The sequence below is a fragment of the Pseudophryne corroboree genome, chromosome 7 (genome assembly GCF_028390025.1).
Source record: "Pseudophryne corroboree isolate aPseCor3 chromosome 7, aPseCor3.hap2, whole genome shotgun sequence".
NCBI classification, from domain to species: Eukaryota; Metazoa; Chordata; class Amphibia; order Anura; family Myobatrachidae; genus Pseudophryne; species Pseudophryne corroboree.
Genome location: NC_086450.1, coordinates 21,852,262 through 21,870,657, shown reverse-complemented (window position 1 = coordinate 21,870,657; position 18,396 = coordinate 21,852,262). Strand labels below are relative to the sequence as shown.

Sequence of the window (18,396 nt, the reverse complement as noted above, 5' to 3'; positions counted from 1 at the left end):
ATGACTTCAATTTGATAGAAAAATGCAATGAGAAGTATCAAACACTTATTTTCAACACTAACCTCAGAACCCTTAGGACCAGGGAAACCCATGACTCCAGGTTGGCCTCTTGGACCTGATGGACCAGGGTTGCCAGATCTTCCAGATTCTCCAGAAGGACCCTAAAAAGTCAGAATAAATAGTTCAGTTTATAGGAAAACAGTAGCAAAACAGCTGTATACTAACATGAAGAAATACAGGCACTCACAGTCTTGTTACTCACTACACATAATCCAACAATTTAAAAATGTCAATAATTTTTTAACTAAGTTACTCAACTAGGACCAGCTGTAAGGCTGTAAAATGAATTGAATAAAAAAAAATATTTTTATAAATCTTCGTAATTGCTACTATTTTAGTGTATGTGCCTTTGTCTATAGATTTTTTCCTAATCTATTATAATTTTACAGAGGATTTAGTCCAACATTTATACACTGCTTGTATATCAAAAGTATTACAAAACTTACTTGAGGTCCTGGTTTGCCATCAGATCCAGGACTACCTGGACTTCCTGTAGAACCCTATCATGTAGAACAAGGAACAGATCAACATGATTCTTAAGCAAATAGATTAAAATATATTTAAATACGTTAACTAATTTTCCGGAAATGGTCTTAAGCCTTCATTAAAGTTAAAGTTGGATACAGCTATTAAAACAATCAAGCTATAATATCCATACATTTTATTTAAAATAAGACTTATGTGCATGATATTACATTTTTATTTCTGTCATGTTTTAAAAGTCAAATCTTTTATTATTATTTATTATAATATTTTTTATTAATATTATAATAATATATTAGTGAATATAGCTAATTAATTAACATACACACTTGCTGTAGTGTGCACAGACAATTTAAAAAGTCCAGGAAAGGTGGACTTCTAACATAAAAGAGGACTGTACATCAAGTATTTTGAATATAAATAGGTGATACAAGACTTTTTAATATTTACCCTCATTCCAGGTAGACCAGGACTTCCATCTCTTCCTGATTCCCCACCTATTCCTCTTGGTCCAGGACTGCCAGGAAGCCCACGTTCTCCAGCAGGCCCCTAGGTAGTTGACAAATTATATGTATTATGTATAAAGTACCCCAAACCTCTATATTTTCTAATGGTGGAATCAGAGAATCTACTCACTTTTTCACCCGGGCCTCCATTACTACCTGGTGGACCACGGAAACCTGGAGTACCCTAAAATTAGAGCATTTAAAAAATGGTCAGCTATCAAAAGATTTACTCTTAAGGTTATAGAATAAGTAATCAACCGTATATTCAATAAGGGCGAGTTGTGTAAGCTAAACTTTACCGAATGTGACCTTATGTTACCGTCTAATGATGTGCATGTTAGTTTGGGTTCTTTCAAGTCTCTGTTTTAGAGTGTCTGCTGATTTCAGTATATACAGTAGAGGACATTTATCAAAGTTTGGAGAAAAATAAAGTAGAGAGATAAAGTACATCCAATCAGATTCTAACTGCATTGTTGCAGGCTGTATTTGAAAAATGATAGACGTTGATTGGCTGGTACTTTATCTCTCTTCAAGCTTTGATAAATCTGTCCCAATATGTTTTGCGCAAGATTACAGTTCAGCCCAATCCTTGAGATTCAGTGATATTTAAAGAGTTTGCCATTGATGCCTTTTCTTCATTTGAATACGTAAATTAGTTTGACTTGTTCAGAGTTCACTAGAAAAACACTATAATGCCCCCAGTTCACATTATTCCACACAAAAACCCCAGTTCACGTATTCCACAGTGTCTCCTATGCTTGTGATGTGTGGGGGAACCCCCAATGTGTATGTACAGTATCATATTTGTAGTACTTCTCCATGATAGGTGTTGCGAAGAGTGGCATCTCCTGCTGCTTTCAGTGACACCCCACCTGCTCTCAATATAGTTGGCCATAAATGGAACAAATTGTTGTAAGGTATGGGAAAACAAATATAGCATTTGGGATGCAGTGACCTGCAATTCAGCAGCTAGCTTAAAAGCAGCAATAAGTTAAATGTCAAAACCACCCTTATTTTTACTTTTAAACTGTTGCCACTTTAAAATTTGGCAAAAAAAATGCTGAAACTTTGGGGGTACCTGCAACTCTCATTCTGTTACAGTTACACCTATATGTTGGTGGCCATACTAGATAAGATAAGACCTGGCGGTTCTATGATCAGGTCATTTCCAACTTACACAGTTGGATCACTGCCGCACTCTGAGGCCAACAGCGGTTATCTATTGCATCTTATGATATAGCAGGCATCCTGCCCTGTGCTTTAGTTGTTTAACCACAAGGCATAAATCCTCAATTACGCTCTCCTTTACAATGGCCCTCATTCCGAGTTGTTCGCTCGGTATTTTTCATCGCATCGCAGTGAAAATCCGCTTAGTACGCATGCGCAATGTTCGCACTGCGACTGCGCCAAGTAACTTTACTATGAAGAAAGTAATTTTACTCACGGCTTTTTCTTCGCTCCGGCGATCGTAATGTGATTGACAGGAAATGGGTGTTACTGGGCGGAAACACGGCGTTTCAGGGGCGTGTGGCTGAAAACGCTACCGTTTCCGGAAAATACGCAGGAGTGGCCGGGGAAACGGTGGGAGTGCCTGGGCGAACGCTGGGTGTGTTTGTGACGTCAACCAGGAACGACAAGCACTGAAATGATCGCACAGGCAGAGTAAGTCTGGAGCTACTCAGAAACTGCTAAGTAGTTAGTAATCGCAATATTGCGAATACATCGGTCGCAATTTTAAGAAGCTAAGATTCACTCCCAGTAGGCGGCGGCTTAGCGTGTGTAACTCTGCTAAATTCGCCTTGCGACCGATCAACTCGGAATGAGGGCCAATGAGTAGAGTAGTAGAGAAAGTAGATATAACTGTACATGGACAGTGTAGTAACAGATATCAGAACTCTCTTTTCAAGACCTAGCTGTTTAAAACGAAATGGAAGAGCTGCACTTGTTCAGGATGAACTGAGAAGTCAGTTGTTGGTTCTTTGATCTATAAAATGATTACAACATACTAGAAAAGAAATGAAACTCACTCTTTCTCCTGCGGTTCCAGGTAGACCGTTAGTACCTGGTTCACCATTGGTTCCCCTCTTGCCTTCTTCTCCTGCAGGTCCTGGTGCACCTGGAGATCCAGCTTCTCCCTAAACACATCAACAAGAACAGCAACAACATCATCATTATAGGCATAGATTTTATTTGGGGATCAGAGGATTCTTCTGATAGATCGGTTGTATTTTGAAAATTAGAAATAAACTTACGCGCTCTCCCCTTTGGCCAGCCTCTCCTTTTGAACCGTCTTTGCCAGGTTCACCCTAAAATATTGGATCATTTTAATTGTTAACATTTAATTGATAATAATAATAATAATAATAATAATAATAATAAAAAGAGATCAATTACTCCTATGAAAAGAATGAAAGTCCAACCAATATGGAGAACAAGCAACACTTATACAGTAAAGTAAATGGAGAACATCCAGCTAGATAGCTGCCATCATCATTAGTTTACAATTATATGGTTTATGCCCACTTTGGAATTATTGGGGCAATTAAAATAGATTGTTCTTTTTTTATCTCAACAGAATCCTATTTCAATAGTATTTTTTTGCTTAAAATAAATTATTATCCTGGCATCACCTTACGAATTTGAAAAGGACAGTTTGCTCTTGTAGTACGATGTCACTTTTTTCAAATATCTAACACAGTATTTCAGCAAATGCAATATATTGTGTATCTCTGATTAAGAAGGGCAATGGAGAATTCTATTCACAACATTTTTTTTTAATTAATCTTTCAAATAAATATACACAAAGATTTGAAATACCTGAAGCCATCTGACATAGTTTCAAAATATTTCTTAAAAAATTGTGTTGAAAATTCCCAACACCCCATACTTTGACTATTTTAATGTTTTCATCTCTTAAAGAATTATATCTTAAGATTTATTTCCAATAAGTGTTCGAGGCTTCAATAAACATTTACAGAGCTCACAGGGAACATAGATTATATATATTTATTTTGGTAGGTTCATTAAGTGTTTTAGTCCAATGAACATAATGTATGAAGTTTATTTCTCAACTGCAAGAAAAAATGTGAATTCACTGGGAAAATATTTTGATGTTCTAAGAAAAGAAGTTGCTTCTAGGCAAATATCAACTTTAGCTTATTACTAGATTTTTTTTTGTGCTAGCCAAAGATTGCATATTGCCGCCCATTAACCTATAAATGAACTGTTCTTAAGTAACACAATTACTTTTAAAATAGTCATGCTATTTTAAACTGAGTAAGCAGGAAAATGTTAACGTTACATTAATTTACAAATAAGCTACTGTAATAATTACTGGCACTTACCGGACCACCTCGTAAGCCAGGAGCGCCATTGGTACCTGGTGGACCAGGAAGACCTCGAGCACCACTAAGACCAGGAGCACCAGAGATACCAGAAGGACCCTTTTGAGAATGAAATCAGAATTTTTTAGATCTGGTGTACAGTATACATCAGCTTAGACTGTAAACTCCACTGGGACAGGGAATTAAATGAAAAACAGTACATCTCTTTACAGCACTGCCTAAATTTAGTGGCACTATAAAAATCATTGATAACACTCATTTAATTGCTGATCACATTAGAGTGAGTTTGGGGTAACTTTGTGGTGGTGATTCCGAATATGACTCTAATTTTTAAGATATACGGATAAAAAACCAAGGAAAACATAATCCGCTCAACTGTCAACTGACTGTGGCTGATCACTTATATATGGAGACAGAATATTCTAGAATTGCAGAGAGATAACTTAGAATATTCTTGTGTCTCACCTTTTAATATGTTCTGGTAGATTACCATATGCATGTATTATGCTAAGTTCACTATTAATTGAGGGAATATTATTATCACAAGAACTAGAGCCAATAAAATAAAAAACGACATTAATTTTTGAATTCACCAACAAATATGATATGTCTCTGGCAACTAATTTTTTTTTAAATTGTGCTGTGTAATAATAATAATAATAATAATAATAATATTACTACTACTACTACTACTACTACTACTACTACTACTACTACTACTACTACTACTACTACTAATATTACTACTACTACTACTACTACTACTAATAATAATAATAATAATAATAATATTACTACTACTACTACTACTACTACTACTACTACTAATAATAATAATAATAATATATAACAATGTTATATCTTCCCAAAATGTTACATTACTAGATGTGAAAAAGGTAAATACTGTATATTTTTGCCACTTTATTTAGAATTTGATTTTGGTTCAAACTTACAATTTCTCCCTTGCCACCTGGATTTCCATCTCTGCCAGGAGCACCCTAAAATAATATACAATATGTTGTTATAGCAAACATATATCATTTAAGCAAAATAACATGATAGATATATGCAAAATGCTTACAGCAGGGCCAGTTAAACCTGCTGGACCTTGAGGTCCTATTTCGCCTCTAGAGCCTGGGGCGCCATCAGAGCCACGGGAACCAGGAGATCCAGCATCACCCTAAAAAGACATGATGACATAAAGTTGAATTGTATTAATTAATCTGCTTTCTGGCTGCAATGTGCTCTCTGTGACAGAATAGAATGACTCCAGAAATGTTTTAGTTCATGGCCTTGAATACAGTATGATGCTGTTGAGTATGCCTTGGCTCAAATTTCATGCCCTCCTTTGTTGGAGAAACATGGTCTGCTTTCTAGCCAAATAAACTGAAGGTAGCAGAAAAGGTGATATGAGAAAGGCTTCAGCTTTTTGCAGTGATGTAGCTAATGTGACGTGTGTTCCTCAGTATCGGCTTGAAAAGACTATGGAGCATATTGAGGAACACCAATTTATCTGGTTAATAATGACTTAACACAACCCAATATGGTTATGATCTAATTTGGGTAAAAACACGGGTTGCAAAGTTCCATAAGAACATTCAGCTGGTCACTTCTGGCTGCATTGCGGCCTGTTTATTGTAGTGAGAAAATGATCAATCACCTCCTTTAGATTTGGATTGGAACATTATTTGTCATCATAGCTGTTCTGAAGCCACACAATGAAGTTTTGAGACCGTTGCCCAATACTGGTCATGGTATTGCGATGTGTGATACTAGTGTAAGTGCTGAGGACTCTCCATTGAATAGATGAGTCTAGACGTTAAATCTTCTTTGTACTGTGGCTGTTGATAGAGCTTGGTCTAATTGTGGAATACCATCATGCTTTATCTCCTTCTTTACCTTCTGCTTTGCTAGGATTGCAATGGTTATGTTTCTATAAGCTTGAGGTTCATTGGATGACAGCCAATACTCATCAAATACTGTTTCTTTACCTACGTGCAATATCTTTCAGTATTTATCATAGTTAATTTGCAAAGCTCTCTTGAAAAATATTGCTCGCTACAGTATGTCCTCTCGAAAAATTGTCTAACCAAAATATTTACTAGACCTTGTAGAGAGATAAAGTGGATGTAGATACAGTACAGTACCAACCAACCAACCAACCAACCAACCAACCAACCAACCAACCAGCTCCTAGTTGTCATATTTCAAACACAGCCTGTAACATGGCATTTGGGAGTTGATTGGTTGGCACTTTATCTCTTTCCACTTGATCTTGCACTAAAGCTTAGCCAATCCACCCCTATTCTTTTAACTATGTTATTGTTTAATTGCAGAACCCTATCCCTCCCAAGGCAAATTACAACAGTCAGTTTGTGAGACTCAAGCTGTAAAGGAACACCCCCCAAAACAGGTAACTTCGGGATTAGTCAGTTCTTCCTTCTAACCTGCAGGCGGTGGAATTTCTATTGCGATGTACTATCAATATACTATTATCCTCTGGCTTTGAGAAGATGGCTGGTGATGAATGGATGATGGAATTGAATATACAGGTGTGTCCACATACACCTTTCATAAAATCGAGACACTTGGCTTCCATGGACTACGGTGGACTCTGCAATTTAGCCACGCCCTGTGATTTTTCTTTAAATATCTTAGTCGTGGAAAATATCTTGTGCCATACGACACAAGAAAAAAATCCTTGTGCTTTTTTCTAAATTACATTTTTGAAAACATGTTTTAGAATCTCATAATTTGCTGACGGAACCATATTTCCACGAGAAGGTCACACAGCGCTACTCCTGTGTTATAACTCCGAATGTACGTGCAGGATAACGGAGAACAAGGAGTCCAGAAGTCTTTTCTAACTAAAATCTGGACTGTGAAGAATCTGGGATCTTTTGTTTCTCAAAATAGTTTGGGATATTACAAAATGTATTTGACATTATTCACCAAGGTGGCGCTATAAACACAATTATAACAATATAGAGTAACAAACGCACCTTGGGGCCTGGACCACCAGGGAATCCTGCACTACCCGGGGAACCTGGAGGACCCTAAAAGACAAATAAAAAATCCACCCTCAAATTATAAAATAGTTCATTATATAAGAAATAAGTCAGCTAGATATTTAGCTATAGGAATTATATGTTGCATTATGTGAATTCATTTTTTTTTATAATACAGAAAATGCACCAATTTCATGTTCTAAAAAAAAGCTTAATCGATGCAATATTTTTTTTTTTGGAAACATAATCGTTACTTTCAAATATTTTATCTTAAATGATATACAGTATAATCTAAAAATTCAGATCACAAGGCTAAGATAAATAATGAAAAAAATAAAATGTTCTTACAGCTTGGCCAGAAGGACCGGGAGCGCCGTCATTCCCGCGGGCACCCTGAAATAAACGGCAGAAATTAATTTACAATTTATGTTAGTCTACAAGGTAGAGGAAGAAACATCACCGAATAAAGCAATGCAAACCTTTCCTTTTCAGGTTACTCAGAAGGATGTGTGTTAGGCTTACCGGCCTGCGGACTGCTTGCAATTTTAGAAACCTGTACATATTGGGGATCACTCACAAAGCGAAATGTTTTTATGTGATTTGGGCCTATTTAGGTGCACATTGAAGTCTTTTTCAATTTCCTGCTCACTTGACTATCGCTTGTTTTTACTGACTCTCAGCTTGCGCTATATGGTGCTCCGTGGCCCCAGTGCCTTGTGGTCTCTCATTACCTCTGCATTAGCAGCCCTGACATAGGTAGGAGAAAAACACTGACCACTTCAAACTCATGTATAGCGTGCTGGCAAGGTTAGTGAGCGGGCAGGACAAACAGGCATCTACTCAAGGGGCCAATTTTTAAAAAATTCTGCCCTATCTGTGTTGCCCCGGTCTGTCTGCCCCTCCCCTTTAGAATGTAAGTTCTCATGAGCAGGGCCCTCTCCCCTCATGTGCTTTTCCTTTTCTTACTTAGACTATCTTCTACCCCATTCTCCCTGTGACGGCACCTAACCCTTAGTTTCTGCCTCCCTGATGCTTATTTCAGTGCTATGTCCCCTGATGTAGCAATGTGTATATACCATGTACTTATCCTACTTTGTCATGAACTGTAAGTCGCTGTTTTCTTGTTTTGCTCATTTGTTTATGTACTTTGGGCCTAATTTCAGACTTGATCGTAGCCGTGCAAAATTTTGCACGGCTACAATCAGTTACTCAGACATGCAGGGGGACGCTCAGCACAGGGCTAGTCCGCCCCGCATGTCTGGTTCTGCCCCGCCGTACAGGTGCAAAAGCATCGCACAGCGGCGATGCTTTTGTACTTGACGAGTAGCTCCCTGCCAGGTACACAAAATAATTGAAGCGCTGCGTAATCAGAATATCTATTTTATGAATTTATTGTCACATACAAACAATTATACATACAACATACAAAAAATGTACACCGGCCGTGTGTACATTTTTTGTATGTTGTATGTATAATTGTTTGTATGTGACAATAAATTCATAAAATAGATATTCTGATTACGCAGCGCTTCAATTATTTTGTGTACTTGGAAAAACTTTTTTGGAGAATCAGTGATCTCCTTTTTGAGGCTGCAGTGTATTCAGAATAGTGGAGAAACTGTTACATAGGAGGTCCCCATTGATAGTCTGCGCCTAGATTTTTATATAATTTAGCTCCTTGCCAGTGCAGCTCCCTCATGATGTCAGGCAGACGCCGCGGCCCCCCCCTCCCTGCATGGTCCAGGCTTGCCTGCGTTGCCGGACCGTGCCCCTAAAACGGCGGCCAAATGCGGCTGGCCCGCCCCCTCCCGCCTGGTGACCGCCTCTGCCTGTCAATCAGGCAGAAGCGATCGCAGGGCTGAGATGGCCGTTGGCTGTCAGGCATGCGCGGCGCCGGCGTATGCGCAGTTCAGACCTGATCGGTCTGAATTAGGCCCTCTGTTAGACGCTGTGGAACCCTTGTGACGCCATATAAATAAATTATAATAATAATAGCAAACATATTCTGAGACTAAACTACTGTATTCAGTTCCCGGTATCTGAGAAAAATAAAGCTAAATGTGATGAACTAAATTAATGAATGAATAAATAAACATACAAAAATATAAATTGTTCCTTACATGTAAATGCAATGAGATTGTGAAATAATATTTTGATTTTTGTCAATTTAGAAAGACCAAAAAATATATATTGCTCTAGAGTGCCTAGGGGTTGATTAAGTTGTGATGCTGGCGATGGAGTGATTAAGTTGTGATGCTGGCGATGGAGTGATTAAGTTGTGATGCTGGCGATGGAGTGATTAAGTTGTGATGCTGGCGATGGAGTTATTAAGTTGTGATGCTGGCGATGGAGTGATTAAGTTGTGATGCTGGCGATGGAGTGATTAAGTTGTGATGGAGTGTGCACCTGGGAGGTACATATGGTAGCCCCAGAAATATTTTCAAATTAAAAATGCGCAATTCAGGGGTAAAACAAGGATGGTTTAGGGACGATAAAGGACGCTGCTGCCAATGTTCCAACATACGCATTCAACGGGCATCACCTGTATATCACACCTAACTGGATGAATATAAATTAGTTAAGAATACAAAAATATAACATTATTTTAATTTAATATGATTAAGGCAGCATGAAATACTGCAGAGAGCACTCGGAGACTAGAATATTTGATCACAATCTTGTAGGGGTTACAATAGTTTCAATTATATGGGCTAGTTACAATACACTCATGGGAAAACTATTTTTCCTTACAAATAATGAAAAAGCAAACAAATTGATGGTATATGTGAGGCAAACTTTTATATCAATGAAGTATGTTTTCAAGGGATGTACAGTAAGTTCTTATTCAGTGTTCTACGGTCACTATAGTCAGGGATTCTACAAGAGACAATGCTACTGTGTGCATACAGTATCTCTATGGAGGACACAAGGATGTACAGAATAGCGCACACATTGGGGTTCATTTTATGAATAATATGGGTTCTTAGATATATTGATCTATGTTGTTTTAGATATGTTCTGTGCTGGGTTTCATTGGCGTTGCCTGGGCCAGATATGTTGGTCATTTTAAAGCAGTGAATGTCTAGTCCTGATTATTCTACGTGCTTGTACTTCCATGGAAATTAGATGCTGGGTATTTATTTCCTGGGAATGATATGCTCAGAATACATTTTGTATGCTGGAAAGGTTCGGTCTATGATATGCTGGACATTTTGCAGAAATAATACGCTACAGTATGTTAATATATTTTGTATTGTTGTTCAAACAAATAGATTAATACATATTATTTTTATCTTTTATTTAGCTTCTGCCACAAAGGTTCCATAGTGCAGTACATAGTGCACGGAACATACATACTGTAGCTTATTGGCTATTCGGCAGGACAGATATAGAGACTTGGAGGTGAAACTTTGTCCAGATGTTGGCAAAATGTAAACATCTCCAATATCTACTACGGTTGACTTATTTCTTATTGCATATGTTTCTATGGGGCTGCTACATTGGGAGATAGCAAAGCTTTCCGGATCTATAGACTACACACCACATAAATTACCAGGAGAGGTATACTTAGGATCCCTGACCAGCAATGGCGGATTGCTCGTGCCTGTTCATGTAATAGCGCGACCACCCCCAAACCATAAGTAATGTGATCGTAGTAGCGATCATTTTACTTTTACACATCTCCGTCCCTACACGTGTTTCTAAATAAATCTCGCCAAATATTCATTTATTAATTCTGTGATAAGAAATTATAGTTATGTGGCCTAGAACCCCAAAATTAATACACTTGCCTCCATATACTGCTAGTTTTAGTTACCATTGAATGTAAGTAGTATGTAAGGTCCAGTGCAGGTTACTCACATTACTGCCAGGACTTCCGTTGCGGCCTCTTTCACCAGATGGTCCTCTTGGGCCCTACAAAAAAAATCAAACGGGTTTAATGTCAAAACACTAAATTAATGTCCTACTGTATTACCCCTAAATAGCAAAGCTATGGAGTCCTCTTCTATTGCCCAACAATTGTAATTGAAGCTTTCAATCTAAATATATCATACTCCATTAATCAACATTTTAGTTCATTTAAGGATAAATGAATGATAACATCACAGAAACATCTACCTTGCAAAAAGAATTAAATGTCCTTGTTAATGACATTAAAGCTGTTACAATATAACCCCCCCCCCCCCTCCCTCTCCAAACACACAAAATTTAAATATAGTTTCTAGAATTTCACCCACTTGGAAATGAAGATAACGGGGCTGCAGAATACTTTCGACTTCTCAGAAAATACAGGTTTTACGTAACATGATTTACCATTTAAAGCAGCAATCACAGTGACTTACCGGTGCACCAGGTAATCCGTTGTCACCAGGAGCGCCAGATTCTCCCTAACAAAGAAGAAAGTGAATCATTAACACATGAGTATACAGTACTGTAAATTACACATCAAACACAGAATAAATACATTTGGAATAATGAAGTCACAAAGTCCACTGAGGGTTCCCATGCCATATAGAAGCCAAAACCCACCGACTGATATTATTTATACAGGTCTTGGAACTTAATGGTGACTTACATAATGTTTTTATTTTAACAAAAAGGGAATGTTGGTCTCTCTCTGACACAAAGCAAATCCCTAGTATGAGATGGGCTTCGTCTGACAGTGTGTTTTCCCTCCACGGCCAGTTACAGTATATAGAGTTGGGTATGAAATTCTGGCAGTCAGGATTCCGACAGTCAGATGACCAACAGTGGAATAACGATGGACAGAATCCCAACAGAGCCCGGTAAGTATTTTATGTGTACCCCTACACCTATCCCTAACCCACCCCTCCCGTATCCTAAACCTAACTGTCCCTTCCCGCAGCCTAACCCTAACCGTCCCCTCCCGCGGCCTAACCCTAACCGTTCCCTCCAGCAGCCTAACCCTCCCCCATACTGTAGCCTAACCCTAACCGTCCGCTCCCGCAGCCTAACCCTAACCTCCCCTCCCGCAGCCTAACCCTAACCATCCCCTCCCGCAGCCTAACCTTAACCGTCCCCTCCCGCAGCCTAACCCTAACCCTCCCCCATACTGCAGCCTAACCCTAACCGTCCCCTTCCGCAGCCTAACCCTAACCCTCCCCCATACTGCAGCCTAACCCTAACCGTTCCCCCCCCCGCAGCCTGACCCTATCCGTCCCCTCCCACAGCCTAACCCTAACCCTCCCCATACTGCAGCCTGACCCTAACCATCCCCGCCTGCAGCCTAACCCTAACCCTCCCCTCCCGCAGCCTAACCCTAACCTCCCCCATACTGCAGCCTAACCCAAACCCTCACCCATACTGCAGCCTAACCCTAACCCTCCCCCCTAGTGCTTAACCCTAACCCTTCCCCTAGTGCCTAACCCTGACCCCAAGCCCAGTACTCAAAGGTGGGATCTCTTGGGATTCTGTCCATCTGGCTCTCACTGTCTTTTGAATGTCGGTATCCTGATTGCCAGGATGTTGACCTCATTCTGTTATATATTCCATCAGACAATCCTATATTATACAATTGGTCACATGACATGAGTGACATCACTGCTTATGAACAGAAAAGCTATATTTGGCTGGAACGATGACATGAATACATTATTCCTCCCCAAATCTAAGAATATAAGTAAACATGGATTAATATGTAATTACCTTGAGGCCAGGAGCTCCGGAATCTCCCTTTGAACCATCCTTTCCGTCAAAGCCCTACAGAACAGAAAATCATTATTATTATTATCATCATATTCTAGGCTACAAAGAAATGCAATGTTCCGCAACATACAGTATTTCATCAAGGTTGCCAGCGTATCTCTATTGTTTGCCCCATTGCACAATATAAAGCGCAAATGATGACTGTGATACTGTAACATTAACCTTCTGACATTGGTGAGAATAATATTACCCATACATTTAGGTAGGTACATACACAATCCCAAGAGTAGACAGGACATTGCTATACATAAAATCAGCACGTTCATCTTCCGAAATGTTACATTGATATCTAGTTTCAAAATGAAATGTCAGAGCTCATGTAATGAGACTTAGAAACCAGCCAGCAAACAGGTGGTGCACATAACGAAACGTGAAATCCTCCTACCAGTATGCGGTATGAAGGGGCTGATTAGGAGTTTCCTACAATATAGCCACAATTGCATGAATGGAGCTAAAAGTGGAGGTGCTTCCGTATGCTGTGCATGCGCGTATCTGCACGACTATGCCGCCCCTATCCATGTGCTTGTTCAAATACACATTGTCATAATGAGTGCACATGTGCACCAGCGCTATACATGGCGCAAAAGATCTGACTGACACCAGACGGATCTCTGCGTACGCCCTACTCAGCGCAGTCCGTTATTAACACCCTTGCACAACACTTTTTGAAAAATGTCAGTGAGATTGTGTTTCAATTTACTAGGCAATGGGTTTCATTAAGTGAGTTTTGCAAGGCTGAGTTTGGCATAATAATTAAAATGTTGAAGGAGTCTTAGGGGGTCATTCAGAGTTGATCGCTCGCTAGCAGTTTTTAGCAGCCGTGCAAACGCTATGCCGCCGCCCTCTGGGAGTTTATTTTAGCTTAGCAGAAATGCGAACGAAAGGATCGCAGAGCGGCTACAAAAAAAAAAGTGCAGTTTCAGAGTAGCTCCAGACCTACTCAGCGTTGCGATCACTTCAGACTTTTCAGTTCCGGATTTGACGTCACAAACACGCCCTGCGTTCGGCCAGCCACGCCTGCGTTTTTCCCGGCATGCCTGCGTTTTTTCAAACACTCCCAGAAAACGGTCAGTTGACACCCAGAAATGCCAACTTCATGTCAATCACTCTGCGGCTGGCATTGCGACTGAAAAGCGTCGCTAGATCTTGTGTAAAAATACATCGGCCGTTGATAAAGTACGTCGCGCGTGCACACTGCGCCACATACGCATGCGCAGAAGTGCCGCTTTTTCACTTAATCGCTGCGCTGCGAACATTTTTCACTAGCGATCAACTCGGAATGACCCCCTTATTGTAATCTAAAATAGTCTGTAATATTGTAGGACAGGATAATGCTTTACTAGTAAACCGAGATGCTCAATAAAAAAAAATAATGATTGTATGTTCCACAATGCGTTCATCTAAAGTTTACCGTATCCCAAAATTTCACTTTATACCGAAAGTGTTAGAAAGGTTTCATTGGCCAGATGTACTAAGCCTTAAAAAGTGATAAAGTGGAGAAAGATAAAGTAGCAGCCAACCAGCTCCTAAGTGTCTTTTTTCAAACATAGCCTGTGACATGGCAGAAGCTGATTGGCTGGTACTTTGTCATTCTCCACTTTATCACTTTTCAGCCTTAGTGCATCATATGAAGTGAATTTAGGGCAGAAAGAATTGACAAGAGCTTAGCTGCACATTACTACCCAAAGGCAAAAAGCGCAATTCTTTTTCTATGCGGAAAAGAAAATCACAACTTTTGCATCGCTCTTCCTCAACAACCCGACCACTTATCAAAATTCTGTGACCTTATTGCGCAGCTACATGACGCACCCTATCGAATGACACCTGTGGCCTGAGCCATCAAAATCGGTGTTGTCATTGCGGAGTAGATGCTCTCACAAAACAATTGCTTAGCCAATTCCATATGTAGACATAGGGGGTCATTCAGACCCTGCCGCTTATGCGATATCAGCAAACTGCACGTGCGCAGTGGATGCAATGTGGCTGCGCGGGCATACAAATTGCAGTCGCCTCTCCGATGGATGCGACCGTAATGTGATTGACACCGGTGGGTGTTTTCGGGGTGGCAACGCAGCGTTGGGTGGGCGGGGACGAACGGGGGCGGGCTGGGACTGTTTACGGGACGGCTGCATGACATCACATGCAGCCGCTCCAATAAAAAAACATGGCCACTGTCTGGCAGCGCAGGGATTGCGAACGCATTGGGAGGTGGAACCCACACATCCTGGGCGGTCTTGCACTGTGCTGGGCGGACCTAAGCATGTGCAGAGATGAACGCAGATCCGGATGCGTATGCAGCGATCTGCGATCATCTTTGAATAACCCCCTATAGTATGGATGTCACAGCGCTCGTTGACGGATAAAGAATACATAAGAGCAACAAGAAAAGTCCTATGTCCACGTACTATATTTTATTATACTATATTTGAAAACACATATCGTAAAACATAAAAATTCATCACTTACTCTGTGGCCCTTCATACCAGGAAAGCCGGACATTCCCGGTGGTCCTCTGTTGCCCTATAAAATAATACCTTCATTATAGCGACTCTGCAAAATGACATAGGTGACAATGATGGGAGTGTATTCTGAAACGTTTCTCATGTGAAGCTGTGTGTGTGTGTGTGTGTGTAATTGTACTTTTTTTGATGTGCCTTTATTTGTGCTTGTTTTTCTAACTTTGCAAATGGACTTATAAGGCGATTACACTTGGTTGTATCATACTTACAGGGGGACCAATCAGCCCTCGCTCACCGGGTCTGCCAGCGCGGCCAGGGTCTCCCTAAAATAAAAAAAATAGATCTTTATTCATTAGGAATCAAGCAACACTGTTTAGCTTAAATGCAACGATCGCATGAGTGTCCCACGGTTGTGGTGCTATCTTCACTACCTCAGCCTGGATACGGATTGGATGCAGCATTCTCTACTGGGCGTCTGTAGCTCATTTTCCGGGACTAAAGTGTGTGTGTGTGTGTGTGTGTGTGTGCGCGTGTGCGTGTGTGCGCGTGTGCGTGTGTGTGTGTGTGTGCAGTCTCGGACTGGAGCATGAAGGGCCCACCGGTGGTATGCAGTGGTAGGGACCCATGATTAGAGGTGTGGCCAGCCTCAAAAGGGGGTGTGGCCAGCCACCACAGAATTTTGGCTAACTATTATAGAGTACCTGGTCTGGACTTCTTGATAATTGATATAGTAATTAATGCTAGTGCATGCATGATAATGTGCCAGATTAATGACAGCAATGTACTGTAGAGATTACATCATAATCCTGTGCAGTATAAGGTAACATATGTATAATATATAATTCAAGTGCACAGTCTAGAACCTGATCACTAGAGGAGGAGGGCCCCACAGGCAGTGGGGGGGCTATACTTACAAAACTCACATCTCAAACACTACACGCACAGCTGAATGTACTGGCACAGGGCGTTCACATGCGCGGTGCAAGAAACTGTGAACAATTTACGACAACATAACACAGACGTGCACCCCAGTCTAACTCTAACGTGTATATTGATCATGAAAAAAAATTATGCAATGAGAACTATTTGTTTTAAATCCTCACTGCATTCCCTAACAACGTTGTCAGGATTCATCACGGCCCCATCGAAAAATGATCACTCCCGAAAAAACTTTTTGCAAAGTCAGTTTTTTCGGGAAGTGGTAATTTTCTTCTCCTGCTACCTGGCTGCAGAATGGAACATCCCCCCCTTCCCCCTGCTGGGACATCGTTGCTGGGTGCGTAGCAGTTACCCCCCCCCCCCCTCCCCGGCCCCACCGGCACTTTATTGCATAGGATGCCCAGCTGCAGAGGTCGCGCTGCAGCTGCGGACCCCCACCTATACTGCACACTTGTAAAGAGATTCGGGGGCAGTTCTCCATCTCAGGATGTCCAACAGTTTCCCTTTCAAACTCTGAAAATAAAGCATTTTTAGTTTTTGATGAATTTCACAATTTCTACATTCCCAGGGGGGAGTATAGAAATTGTGACAAATAAAGGATGATGAATATGCCCCTAAATGATAGTGTACTATCTGCTGATCTGAATGACATAGAGCAAACAGCTAGATTGCAAATAAAGATTTTTTTTCTGCCACACTATAGGACTATGGGGGTCATTCCAACCCGTTCGCTCACTGCGTTTTAACGCAGCAGAGCGATGGGGTCCCTGCTGCACATGCGCCGGCGCCGTAGTGCGCCTGCGCATGCGAGATTGTCGAAGGCCATAGCAGGACAGCGATCGCCTCTGCCCTATTGACAGGCAGAGGTGATCGATGGGCGGGAGGGGGTGAAACGGCGGCGCTTGGCTGCTGTTTCGTAGGCGCGGTCCAGCCAACGCAGGCGTGGCCGGATCGAACGGAGGGGGGGGGCGGGCCGCAGCGGCTGCGTGACGTCATACGCAGCCGCTGCAGGCCGGGCAGCGACGAGTAGCTCCCGGCCAGCACGCTAAAGCTGCGCTGGTCGGGAGCTACTCCTGAAGTGCAAAGGCATCGCCGCCGTGCGATGCCTTTGCACTTCTGCGAGGGAGGGGGCCGGCACTGACATACGGGGCGGGATAGCCCTGTGCTGGGCGTCCCCCCGCATGTCAGGAAAGATTATCGTAGCTGTGCTGAATTTAGCACAGCTACGATCAACTCGGAATGACCCCCATATCAGAGTTTGTACTGCGTTAACACATTGTCCATGACTTATTGGAACCTGCATGTGTAAAATAAATTGTTACAAGATTTGACTAATAATTTAAAAGTGCTGTAAGTAAAATACAGAGATTGCAGTATCCTAGAGAATGAGAAGTAGCTAAACTGCAAGTCTACACTGCCATCTACTGGACTAAATTATTACTACCTGAATGGCACTAATCCAAATCCCTCTGTAGGGGGTATATTTACTGAACTTTAGGTTTTTAGAAGTGGAGATGTTGCCCATAGCAACCAATCAGACTCTGACTGGTTGCTAGGGGTAACATCTCAACACCTACATTTTAGTTAATATACCGAGTCTAGGTGTTTCGGCATAAGAACATATATGATTTATATTTCTTCTGTCTGAAGTTCATTGCTTGTTGTGTACCACATAGAGCTATAGGGGCTGATTCTGAGGTGGGAAGAAAGCCTAAACATGCTGTGCACCTTGGCGATAGAATGTTGCACTGCTGGTGGGACAGACTAGCGGCAGAGTTATGAGTTGGTTCTTCTTGTCAAGTTCACATCTGAAAATGAGGCAAAATGTCATCTTTCTGTCCAAAATGTCCGATGGTGTTTGTGACGCTTT

General features: G+C 41.1%; 1 protein-coding gene across 1 annotated transcript in view; it reads right to left on the bottom strand.

The window, feature by feature from the left end:
* The window catches only part of COL3A1 (collagen type III alpha 1 chain), a 120,237-nt gene that overhangs the window by 29,718 nt on the left and 72,123 nt on the right, over positions 1 to 18,396 (bottom strand). Inside the window, exons 9-24 of the mRNA XM_063932733.1 lie at positions 15,857 to 15,910; positions 15,595 to 15,648; positions 13,069 to 13,122; positions 11,745 to 11,789; positions 11,263 to 11,316; positions 7,750 to 7,794; positions 7,396 to 7,449; positions 5,475 to 5,573; positions 5,347 to 5,391; positions 4,394 to 4,492; positions 3,302 to 3,355; positions 3,077 to 3,184; positions 1,180 to 1,233; positions 994 to 1,092; positions 507 to 560; positions 63 to 161 (exon numbers count right to left, since the gene is read on the bottom strand). Coding sequence (XP_063788803.1) covers positions 63 to 161; positions 507 to 560; positions 994 to 1,092; positions 1,180 to 1,233; positions 3,077 to 3,184; positions 3,302 to 3,355; positions 4,394 to 4,492; positions 5,347 to 5,391; positions 5,475 to 5,573; positions 7,396 to 7,449; positions 7,750 to 7,794; positions 11,263 to 11,316; positions 11,745 to 11,789; positions 13,069 to 13,122; positions 15,595 to 15,648; positions 15,857 to 15,910 — 1,071 coding nt within the window. The remainder of the gene's footprint in view (positions 1 to 62; positions 162 to 506; positions 561 to 993; positions 1,093 to 1,179; positions 1,234 to 3,076; positions 3,185 to 3,301; positions 3,356 to 4,393; positions 4,493 to 5,346; positions 5,392 to 5,474; positions 5,574 to 7,395; positions 7,450 to 7,749; positions 7,795 to 11,262; positions 11,317 to 11,744; positions 11,790 to 13,068; positions 13,123 to 15,594; positions 15,649 to 15,856; positions 15,911 to 18,396) is intronic.